Source organism: Protopterus annectens, chromosome 8.part0 (assembly GCF_019279795.1).
Source record: "Protopterus annectens isolate FY-2018-M chromosome 8.part0, PAN1.0, whole genome shotgun sequence".
Taxonomy (NCBI): Eukaryota; Metazoa; Chordata; order Ceratodontiformes; family Protopteridae; genus Protopterus; species Protopterus annectens.
This window is the reverse complement of record NC_056741.1, coordinates 128,306,000-128,318,499: the sequence shown is the minus strand read 5'-3', so window position 1 is coordinate 128,318,499 and position 12,500 is coordinate 128,306,000. Positions and strand designations below refer to the sequence as shown.

The window sequence follows — 12,500 nt, the reverse complement described above, 5'->3', positions numbered from 1 at the left end:
GGTGTTCATGTGGTGATCTGGGTTTAGGCTTGTCCGACTGGTGACCGGAACTGCCCTGAACCTGTTCAAATGTCAGATGTAGCATATGGACAGAGCTGGTCAAAATTTTAACATTCTACCTGTGTTTACAGACGCAGGAGTTTGGGCACCTCTGACCAGATTATTATGTTGGCACTACATAATATAGGGTTGGGGGTGGTTCCCCTACATAATACAGGGTGGGGGGTGTTTCCACTGGTGTTTTACTTCACATTCATTACAAATGTTTTATTGTGACCATGTTTATTCATTCATTCATTCATATATATATATATATATATATATATATATATATATATATATATATATATATATATATCTGTCTGTACATACACCTACATACCTATTTACATTTCCCATACAGTTGAATGTACACCGCGCATTCCCGCTGCCTTTACCTCCCTATATCTGAAGGATATTATTCTGGCCATCACTTATGACTTCACTACAGGTATTCAATAGTACTGTAAACAAATGTGACAGCTGGTTGTTGTACATATGTGTATGGACCTCTCAAACACTCAGGGAGTAATTTCAACAGTGACAGGGACAAGGCAATGACAAATCAGGGACAATCACGGACACTTCTACAATATTAGTACTATTAACTTGAAACACGTTGACAAATTCAGAGCATATGTATTAATACTTATTTTCTGAAGTTAAAAGTGTCTGTTACTCTTAATTATTGTCATTATTCATTCAAGTGTCATTCAACACCTTTCCTCCAAAAGTCACTGGTTTTATGAGTGATTAAGAGGCTGGCCAGTTATTGTGCGAACGCTCTGACCATTGGTAGAGTCTCCACATTTTCATATGTCCAGGATGGGATATATATTGGACACACCAGATTGTTTAGGCCAACACATACCCATGGTCAGTACAGGGTTTAGAACATTAATTATTTTCCTAGATGAGAGCCTATTCCTGTAGCACTTTAGTTGCTTATTCTGTTTCTTGTATGATTTACGTATTTTACATCCAGAGATAACTGTTTTACGCAACTGTTACATGAAATATGGTACATAGTTATTTCCTACAATCACAGGACATTTGCCATTGTATCATTCTTGGTCAGGACACACCTACCCAAACAGGGACTGTCCCTCACAAAGTGGGACAGGAGGTACCCTGCTTATGTCAGCACCTTAATCACCCTATTTCCAAGTGCCACTATGTGACTGTGTACAGTATATTTTCTCGATAATTCATGTGGGGAGACGTGCATAATGGGCAGGTGTTTGATCCCGGGTAGTAGGTTCTGCATGACTGGCAAGAGGCTGAGCAGTCTCCTGAACCACTACTGCACATACAACTTGTGTCCAGATGTCTACAGCACTGGACATCGTGTCGTGATACCAAGTCTGATCTTCACACAGGATACTTATCCCATGAGGGATATCCAAAAACTGAATAAGCAAACAACATTCAATTTTTTTGGACGTACGAAAATATGATAGGGTTTTACATGCAAGGGATACATAGTTTGCAATCCTGACACTGCCTAGTGTGACACTGCCTACTACATATCAGTAGTGGTCACTATGTGTAGATATGACTGCGCCAAGCTAGTAGCCTGAGTTTGGCTGGATTTGATGGACATTCAGGAATGGGGGTGGGTTGTGTGCTGTAGAGGGGATGATGGGTATTCAATTATGCATCCAGGTGTGTTGCAGTTGGATGGCTCAGTTCTATCCAGACCATTCTGTGGGTATGTGCTGGTGACATTTCTGTACTTGTGTATTGCACATTTTAATATTCATATGTTTGTGTGATTGTGTTCTACAGTATGGCCTGTCAGGTTGTATTGCAGATGTGTATGTTTGTTCTTTGTGTTTCTTTCTGATTCACCCACTGCTCCCTCATACACCTCCAGTTCACCTATTGTGCATCCAACACAGTCTCGCCTTTGTGGATTATAACATTACCCACCCCCACACACACACATATTCCACACACTCCATCCATCCCTTCTTTGGTTGATGGCCCATGGCACGGTCAAGGGAACACATTGCATACACTACATATCTCAGGTACCTGTATGGTTGTGAGGACTACCCTAGCATTTTTCACCTTCCACATGCTGTACATCATGCACATAGGTACACGCAAATACTTATCTTTCATGACATGGTAGGTACACCAGGGTAATACCCGTTCAACTTTGACACATCCTGACAAGAACAGCTTGGACCGCAGATGGGCGGATTTTGGCCGAATGCTCTGACCATTGGTAGGGTTGCCACCTTTTCATATGGCCAGGATGGGATATATTCCAGACACAAATCAGATTCTACAGGACAACACATACCCACGGTCAGTACAACGGATAATACTTTTGTTTTATGCCTACATGTTAGCTTATTGTTGTAGCAGTTTATATGCTCCTTCTGTTTCGTTTACTTGCTTATTCTATTTCTTGTAACATGTGGTATGTTACATACAGAAATAACTATTGTATGTGACTATTACATGCGATGTGGGACATAATTATGTCATACGGTTGCAGGATATTTTACATTTATAATGGTTTTGGTATGGACACAACTGCCCAGCTGTGTACTATCCCTCACAATGTGGGACAGGTGGTAACCCTGACCATTGGGCTAGACTTAGCTATTGGTGGTGCACTAACATGATGAGTTTCACTTCCACTTGGTATAACTATCAACACTGCATTAGAATACGGGCACACAGTTTTAAATGTCATTTGTTTGAGGGATGGAGACTCGATATTTGCTAACGTGCATTTGTGTTTGCTTCTTAATTTTGTGTTCGCAAGAACTGTCTTGCATGCTTTGCATACATTTCAGTATCCATGGACACTGACAGGTGTGATTACTATTGCAGGCAGACTGTAACATTTAGCATTTTAGGTTGCATGTCAACAGCCATTTCCACGTCTCTGTGCGGCACTTCGACATGCCCCATGCACTCGCGTTCATTTCCTATGCACATAGATGTGGCGGCAGCGCGCCTTCATTAATATGCATATGGTGCTACTGCACCATCTGCACACCGCACGGTTGGCGCAAGCCTAACGCCAGCCTTGCGCCGAGCTTCATGAATCCCAGGGATAGTTTCTGTTTGTTAACTCTTGCATACACTGTTGGAAACTCCTGGTGTTCTGACTGAAGTGTGATTCTCAAACAATCTGGAAATAGATCGCTGATTAATGGGTACATTTCTTGCATTTTAAACTTTCAGAGTTCTGTATTGTCTTAATTTTGCCTGATTGAATTATCTTTTGCTTGACTGAATTATTTTATATATTTTCTGTATTGTTTTTTTTCTCATCTTTGCTGAAACTGGTTATCCCCTATTCTTTGGTGGAGTTTATAAAACTGGTCTAACAGCTTTTGTGCTATCTGATTGCTTCAAGGCTTGCTGATTAAAAATAGTTTCTGTTGGTAAATTCTTGCATACACTGTTGGAAACACCTTATGTTCTGGCTGAAGTGTAATTCTCAAACAATCAGGAAATGTATCCCTGACTGATAAGTATATTTCTTGACATTTTATCCTTTCAGAGTTCTGCATTGTCTTAATTTTGTCTGACTGAATTATTTTTTTTTCATGACTGAATTATTTTATATATTTTCTGGCATTGTTTACTGTTTTTCATGTCCTGAAACTTGTTCACCCTGTTCCTGTAGTGAAGTTTATAAAAGTGGTCTAACGGTAGTTGTGTTACCTGATTGCTTCAAGGCTTGCTTATTTCAAATAATTTCTGTTTGTAAATTCATGCATGCACTGTTGGAAACTCCTGGTGTTCTGGCTGAAGTGTGATTCTCAAACAATATGGAAATATATCGCTGAGTGATAAGTATATTTCTTGGCATTTTAAACTTTCAGAGTTCAACTTTGTCTTAATTTTGCCTGACAGAATTTTTTTTTGCCTGGCTGTATTATTTTATATATTTTCTGGCATTGTTTACTGTTTTTCATCTGTCCTGATACTAGTTCACCCTACTGCTGTAGTGAAGTTTATAAAAGTGGTCTAACTGTTTTTGTGTTATCTGATTGCTTCAAGGCTTGCTGATTTAAAAATAGTTTCTGTTTGTAATGTCTTGCATATGCTGTTGGAAACTCCTAATGTTCTGGCTGAAGTGTGATTCTCTAACACTCTGGAAATATATCACTGATTGTTAACTATATTTGTTGGCATTTTAACCATTCAGAGTTCTGCATTGTCTTAATTTTCTCTGACTGAATTATTTTTTTTGTCTGACTGAATTATTTTATACATTTTCTGGCATTGATTGCTGCTTCTCATCTGTCCCGAAACTGGATCCACCTATTTCTGTGGTTCAGTTTATACAACTGGTCTAACAGCTTTTATTTTATCTGAGCACTTCAGGTTTTGCTGATTTAAAAGTAGCTTCTCTTTGTAAATTCTTGCATACACTGTTGAAAACTCCTTGTGTTCTGGCTGAAGTGTGATTCTCAAACAATCTGGAAATATATTGCTGATTTATAAGTATATTTTTTGGCATTTTAACCTTACAAAGTTCTGCATTGTCTTAATTTTGCCTGACTGAATAATTTTTTTCCCTGACTGAATTATTTTATATTTTTTCTTGCATTCTTTGTTGTTTCTCATCTGTCCCGATACTGGTCCCCCTATTTATGTGGTGGAGTTTATAAAACTGGTCTAACAGCTTTTTTGTTATCTGGTTGCTTCAAGGCTTGCTGATTTGAAAATAGTTTCTGTTTGTAAATTCTTGCATACACTGTTAAAATCTCCTGGTGTTCTGGCTGAAGTGTGATTCCCAAATAATCTGGAAATATATTGCTGATTGATAGGTATATTTCTTGGCATTTTAACCTTTCAGAGTTCTGCATTGTCTTAATTTTCTTGACTGCATTATTTTTTGCCTGACTGAATTTTTTTTTTATTTTCTGCCATATGTTTGCTGTTTCTCATCTGTCCTGAAACTGTTTTTTCCCTCCCTCCCAGCCTATTCTTGTGGTGATGTTACAGTTGATGGCTCTTACTATAAATTTGATCTTGGACACCCCTCCCAGTCTAGTTTTCACTCTACTTAATACAAAGACAACATTTGAGAAGGCCAACCCACTTAGGTTCTTAACCTTGAAATATCTTCTGCTCCTCCTTTCTCTCTCCATGCACTTTACTAACAAAAAAAAATTGCACTTTATTCATTTGTTTTACTGTATTTTGTTTCTTCCTACTTTATTACTTTATTTTGCTTTTGCGTCTTCTTAAAAGTACTCAATTGTATTTATTCTGCTGCATTTATTACTGCTTGGCAGTAGCCTGATTAAATTGTAACTATTATTCTAAGTTTTTTTGTTTTAAGCACTTGGGCTTCAGACCAGTTATTTTACATTAAGAAGCTTTGTGGTCTGCACTGGTGTGGCAGGACAGGTAGCTTACATCTTTCTAAGTTTAGAATTGCTGATTGAAGGTTCAGTGTCTGTTATTCTAAAATTGTATTAGTTCTGGTTTAAGCACTTGGGCTTCAGGCCAGTTATTTTACATTAAGAAGGTTTGTGATCTGCACTCTTGTGGGAGGAGAGGCTAGATTCCTCCCTTCTGAGCTGGGAATTTCTAGTTAAAGGCTTATTGTGCCTGCTTGTTTGAACTGTTTCTTTCTGAAAATGGTACACCTTGTTTGCTGTAGCACAGACTAGATTCTGGCCTGCTGAATCTAGCTTTGTTTGTATAACTTGAGCTGTAATCCAGGCCATCTTTTTTTTTTTATTTGGAAAAGGTTCCCTGGCACCATAGTGGTAGGAGTGTGCAGTTAGAACTTGTCTGATTGGAGACTGCTGGAACAGGGCTCAGTTTTGAGCTTTTTTACTAGTTAATTGGGTAGTTTATTTAAATCAGTTTGCTCGTTTTCTATTGCTATATAAAAATTGCACTTTATTCATCTGCTTTTACTGTATTTGTGTTTCTTCCTACTTTATTACTTTATTTTGCTTTTGCTGCCTGTTCTTAAAAGTAGTTAATTGCATTTATTCTGCTGCATTTATTACTGCTTGTTAGTAGCCTGATTAAATTGTAACTGCTATTCTAAGCCTTTGGTCTAAGCAATTGGGCTTCAGACCAGATGTTTTATATTAAGAAGGTTTGTGGTCTGCTCTGTTGTGGCAGGACAGGTAGCTTACATCCTTCCAAGTTGGGAGTTGCTGAATGAAGGCTTAGTGTCATTTATTCTAAAACTGTATTAGTTCTGGTTTAATCATTTGGCTTTGGGGCAGTCATTTTACATTAAGAAGGTGTGGTCTGCACTCTTGTGGGAGAAGAGGGTAGATTCTGCCCTTCTGAGATGGGAGTTTCTGGTTAAAGGCTTATTGTGCCTGCTTATTTGAACTGTTTCTTTCTGAAATTGGTCGCCTTGTTTGCTGTAGCATAGACTAGATACAGGCCTGCTGAATCTAGCTTTGTTTGTATAACTTGGGCATTAATCCAGGCCATCTTTTTTTGGAGAAGGTTCTCCTGCACCTCAGTGGCAGGAGTGTCCGGTTAGAATTTGTCTGATCAAAGACTGCTGGAATGGGGCTCAGGTTTTAGCTTTTTTTTGGTTAATTGGTTAATTTGTTTAAATCAGTTTGCTCATTTGTTACTGCTATATTAAAAAAATTTTATGCATCGCTGCTTAGCTAGGGTTAAACTATTCCTGGTGCCATAAAGTCTGCTCTTCAAATTTCCCATAGAACTAGCCAGTTTTATGGTTTTAGCACTCAAATCTGTTTCTTTGAGCTCAGCATTTGTTCAGAACTCATTGTAAGCAGTAAATAAGCTACAAATTACTACAGCAATCAACTTTCCTCACTTGTCTAGAGGAAAAAAGTTTTTAGTACTTAATAAATAAGCACCTATCCAGGCATGTCTAACTGTCAGCTCACAGTGTTTTCTCTTGTTTACCTGATGAATCTGGGCATCTTGGGGAAATGCAGCAATTACCTCATGTACACAGGCAACCCTCTCCTCCTACCACCCAACACTACAACCTGTGAGAGATGCACTTATATAGCCAAACTGGAAGCAAAGCTCTCTTCACCCAAGACTAGACTAGACAGCCAAGAGAAGAAGTTAAACACACAACACACTCATCACATAGTCCCTCAAAACACACACACACATAGAAACACAAAACATACACCTACATTCACATTGGATTTCAATAAAAATCTGCCCAAGCAATATAGACCTCCAAAGCAGAAACGCAAGCAACCTCCACCCCCAACACAACCCAAATAACACATAACCCACAAACTCAGTGTGCCACTTGACCACAGCCCATAAGGCATAACAACATACCCAACACTCTAATCATAGGTGACTCTGTAGTCAGGGACACTGATGTTTCACTCACCGGGCTAAACAAGGAGAAAGTTAATGTCAGCTGCCTGTCAGGTGCCAGGATCCACCACATAACACACTCACTCAGGTTACTCCACAACAAGTACAAATATGACTCTGTCATTGTCCATGTTGGTGTGAATGACCTGAGATGTACCTCCCTGGACTACATGAAAAGAGACATGGAGGAGGTCTCCAATCATGTAGCCCAGGGAGGTATAACCCTAGCCCTGAGTAGCATCTTGCCATCACCCAGAATGATACCACAGTACAGGGACAAAATGATTGACCTCAACAACTGGCTAAGCTTCTAGTGTCATTCTAAGGGGATCCAGTATCTGTCTGCCTGGGATGACATGATCAACAGACAACGATGCTTTTCCAGAGATGGCCTGCACCTGTCATCCTTGGGATTCCGGATACTGGCTAAGGCTCTTGCCACTCCTATAGTGCCCTTTTTAGGTAAGGTTCAAATGACAAATTCACCACTGTAACAGGTACAAACAAGCAAAATCTGAGGGTAATGCTACTCAGTGCTAGAAGTCTAAACCTCAAAATGCACTCACTCGAGGCACTCTTTAAAATTGAGAACATCGACATCTGTGCAGTGACAGAGACCTGGTTCCAGGCTCCTGACAGCAGCCCTGCATTACCAAGCTATAATTCATATCACACCTTTTGGCCACCTAACCTGGACCAAATTATCCATATTCCACACCTCCAGGCTAGTTGCTCAGCATAATGCATCTATGATTATCCAAGTGCAACAAACTCTGGGAAGACCACAATCTAAATTGTAGCATGCTACAGATCTCCCACCATGACCCAGGATTCTCACTCCTCATTTCTTGATACACTGGAATATATTAGGGTACAACCCAACACCCTAATAATGGGTGATTTCAACTACCCCACCATTAACTGGAAAAACTACATATGTACCAACTCTTGCTCAATGTTTTCTGAAATTCCACTGCCTTGGATTTACTTATACACACCCCCACCAGGGGCAGCAATATCCTAGACCTGGTAATTACTAACATGGGCGACCGGTGTTCCATACCAGAGGTCAGCTCCTCATTGGGCAGATCCGACCACAAGCTAATCACCCTAGACATCCACATCCCACCCCCATTAGGGAAACCACTGTAAAAAAATTCTCCAAAGCCAACTTCATGCTTCTTAAGACAGAAGTTGCAAACTTCACGACACTCCTGCAGATGGACAATAGAGGTACGACTGTTGAATCCTACACAAATGCACTTTTTGAGCACTTACACGAGTGCATGGATCATTCTATCCCTAACAGAACCAAGATGCTATCTTCCAAAATAAGGAAGCCAATCTGATGGTCCTCTGCCATAAACAAACTCTACAACAGAAGAAGGAAAGTGTTGCAAAAAAGAGTAAAATCCCATGATTGGAAGAACACCCTGGTAAGCCTGTGTAAGAAGCTGAGATCCCTCCTAAAATCCTCCAAAGCTAGTTGCGAAAAGAAAATCACCACTGATTCTAAAGACAACCACAAAGCATTCTATAGCTATGTCAAGAATCTCAATGGCAACACTCAGATCTGCTCTGAGTTGCAGTACAATGGCACTAAATATACAGAACCAACAGATATTGCCAACATATTGGCAGATAAGTTCAGTACTAACTTTACCCCTCTCTCATCCCCTAAAGGGCCCATATCTAAACCAGAAGAATGCAAAGTTCCTGAAATCATGGCTGCACAGGTAAAAAACACACTCTCCAAAGCCAAGAACACAACATCCTTGGGACCTGACAACATCCCAGGCTGCATTCTAAATGAACTACAGAACGAACTGGCACCCCACCTAAGTACCATGTTCAGTCATAGCCTCACCTCATGTGTTGTGCCTACTGAATGGTGCACAGTGACGATTAACCACCTCCACAAAGGGGGAGCCACCATGGACCCTGGGAACTACCTCCCCATCAGCTTGACAAGCCTGGTCTGCAAGGCCATGGAATGTATCATCATGGAACTTATAAGCAACAACATTGTTAACCTCCAAACTCTAGACCCCACCCAGTTTGTGTTTGTAAAGGGCAGATCATGTCTCCTAAACCTGATAGACTTTGTTGAAGCAGTCACCAAAGCCATAGACGAGGGTAAGGTGGTTCACACAGCCTATCTAGATCTCGCCAAGGCTTTCAACACCATCCCCCACTCTGGAATTATAGATAAAGTCACTAAACTAGGTATAAATCCTTATGTCACAAGATGGGTTGCCAACTGGTTCACTGACAGAACCTACACTGTGAAAATAGCAGACTCCAAATCTGACTTCAGATCAGTGACAAGTGGAGTACCACAGGGTTCAGTCCTGGGTCCTCTCCTGTTTGGTATCTACTTCTCTGAAGTACAGGCTAACACAGGAGGTCTTTGGCTAATGATGTTCATAGATGACTGCAAACTAGGAATTATAATCGAAACTCCTAATGATGTGGACATCCTACAAAAGGGCCTCACTGAGACAGATGCCTGGTGTCAAACCACAATAAACAGAACATGCTGAAGGGATAGATTCCTGCCCCAGAGACTTCCCATACTCTGGAACAAACTACCTATATATATCAAGCAAAGCTCTTCATTAGCACTCTTCAAGAACTGGATGGGAAATAGGAAATTTTTGCTGGGGTTCACTTCTGTGGCTCTGCTCGACAGGGGCACAGGAAAATAATTTTCTTGGGTGGCAAAAGCCAGGGTACTTTTTTGGCTAGGCTTATATAAGCCCAAGCACCAATAGCCTAGTACCTACCTATGAACCTATGATCCTGTAGTCCTCACACACGCTGTTTGGAGATGCCGACATTCTTCTTTAATCCCACCATTTTCCTCCTCTTCCTGAAGTGTTAGATCCCTGAGTATTTCCTTGAACTCTTGTACTTTCATTCCAGTTCATTTCCAGGTATTCAGCCTAGACTCTGCTGATCTTCGAGTCTTCTCTGATGACTGTTTGCAGCTGATTGTGGCAACCATTAGTTTATGCTGTGGGCCAGCTGCTTCACTTGGGATGATTTGCAATCTCTACCTCTACCCCAATGCCCTTTCCTTACTGGGAGGAAGTCTACTTGAGTTGCATGTTATCTACTCTTTTATGTGATCTTGTAACTGTCTCTATTGATGAACCATCGGTTGGCCACTATCAAGCCTTTTGACAGAGAGAAATCAAGAAGTGCTTCTCCTTCTTTATTCCTGCTACCCAACTCATGTAGATCCAGGCAGTTCTCATATCTTTTTCTGTCAGTACCAATATTAGCATTCAAGTCCCCCATTATCAAAGCAAGTTAATTTGTCCTGCTTTATCTAGTAGGTTCTGCAATTGTTGTCTGAATGCATTCTTTTCCTCACTATCCTAACCCTTTCATGGGTTATAAATATACATAATAAACCTTGCCCTATTTTTACACTGAAAAGTGATTTCCATGAGCCTTAAACTAATTTTGATGGTATCCTTCAGTTTTTTTGTGAAAATTCTTCCTTATCACAATTCTCAAACCATTTCTAGTCTCTTGATCCTCTGAGCAGTATGGTCTGGTTTCCAAGCCCAATGGCTTTGCTGCATTTCCCTCCATCTTGTCTCTCAGATACATAGGATGCCCACCTTCCTCTTTACCAATGTGACATCCACTTCCAAGCTGCATCCTGTCATTAAAGTTATATGGAGTGTAGCAATCCCTAGTTCATTTTTGGCAGGCTGACTGGCCTTACGTCCAGCCTTTGCTCAACACAGCTATCTCAGGTAACCAATGCTGGGAAACTGGACACCTGTCAGCAAGTAACTTATTTATCTAATGCTACTGGACTTTATGGTGGGCAGGTGCTGCCAAATATAAGCACTTTTAACCATTTCCACCAGGAGCATTGGTCCATGGACTAAGTTGGAATAGGCTGGGTCATCAATCTATTTATCACCAGTAAATGCCCATATCCATTTTTGTAACTTCAGTTAACAAGACTGAATTTTCTCAAGTTTAATAAGCTTGATTGTGGAAATGAACACCAGAAATTTAGTTTCATGACAAAATTATAGTAGAACAAAAGCTTTGCATGAGATCTCCATTTCACACTCTATTCTGTGGAAATGGGATGAGGCAGTCACACATGTTGCAATATTGGCTTGATTAACACTGTCACTATAATTTAGTTAAATCTAAATTAATTTTCAACTATTGTTGCACCAATCAATGTCTGACTCAGAACACTATTTAAAATATAGTCAGAACTGTTAAATGGGCATAGAATAATAATGGTTGGAAAGCCATCTCTCTCTCTCTTGCATTTACCTTAGTGGATACACCCATTTTCTTACATTAATTTTTTTTGCTACACTAGGAAAAAATCATTTAGCATTATAAAGGTGCAGTATATTACCCAACATTAATTAAACATAATTGTGTTTAATAACAACCCTTTATCAAATTCATTCACCAATCAGTAAAAGTTATTTTCTAAAAAGTAGTTGTTATTTTTTCTCACAGAAATTCTTTTTAAAATCAGAATTTTTTTTTACCAGGAAATAGTCAGATGGTTTGCTTTTAGGTTTGGGTAAAATGCTTTTATAATACCCTATCATAGGTAACATCTACTAAGCATGTAATTGGTTAGAAAGTACTGCATTGTATTAGGATATGAAATGTATAAAAAATGAGGAATAAAAATCTGTATCAGTAGGCATGACTTACACTGTTCCGTCACTGGAGGAACTACAAAGAGACCCGTCTACCCACTTCCATGTACTTTCCACTTCATTGTCTGTTAGTCCAATCCAATAAAGCTGGTCATGTATTTTTCTTTTATTTATGAATTCCTGAAATAATGAACATGTTATAACAAACAATTTTGTACACATTCACTATAACTGAACCACATTTTATAATTACTATTTATACTTCTCTCTTTTGTTCCTTATTATGGTTATCTATTTCATTTGTATGTACATGTGTGTGGTCTGCCAATCACATTAGCCTATGGGATTCCCCCACTTTCCCAGTATAATGTTCATTTTTCCATCTTGATGGGAATGATATACAGGTCAGTGACCAAAACCACCTACTGAGGTATATTATACTATTTTGTGTATGTGTTTGTGTGTGTG

At 39.6% G+C, this 12,500-nt stretch overlaps 1 protein-coding gene across 1 annotated transcript in view; it reads right to left on the bottom strand.

The window, feature by feature from the left end:
* LOC122808673 (CD209 antigen-like protein E) overlaps positions 1–12,500 on the bottom strand; it is a 1,434,655-nt gene that overhangs the window by 1,084,959 nt on the left and 337,196 nt on the right. Inside the window, exon 5 of the mRNA XM_044079651.1 lies at positions 12,088–12,212. Coding sequence (XP_043935586.1) covers positions 12,088–12,212 — 125 coding nt within the window. The remainder of the gene's footprint in view (positions 1–12,087; positions 12,213–12,500) is intronic.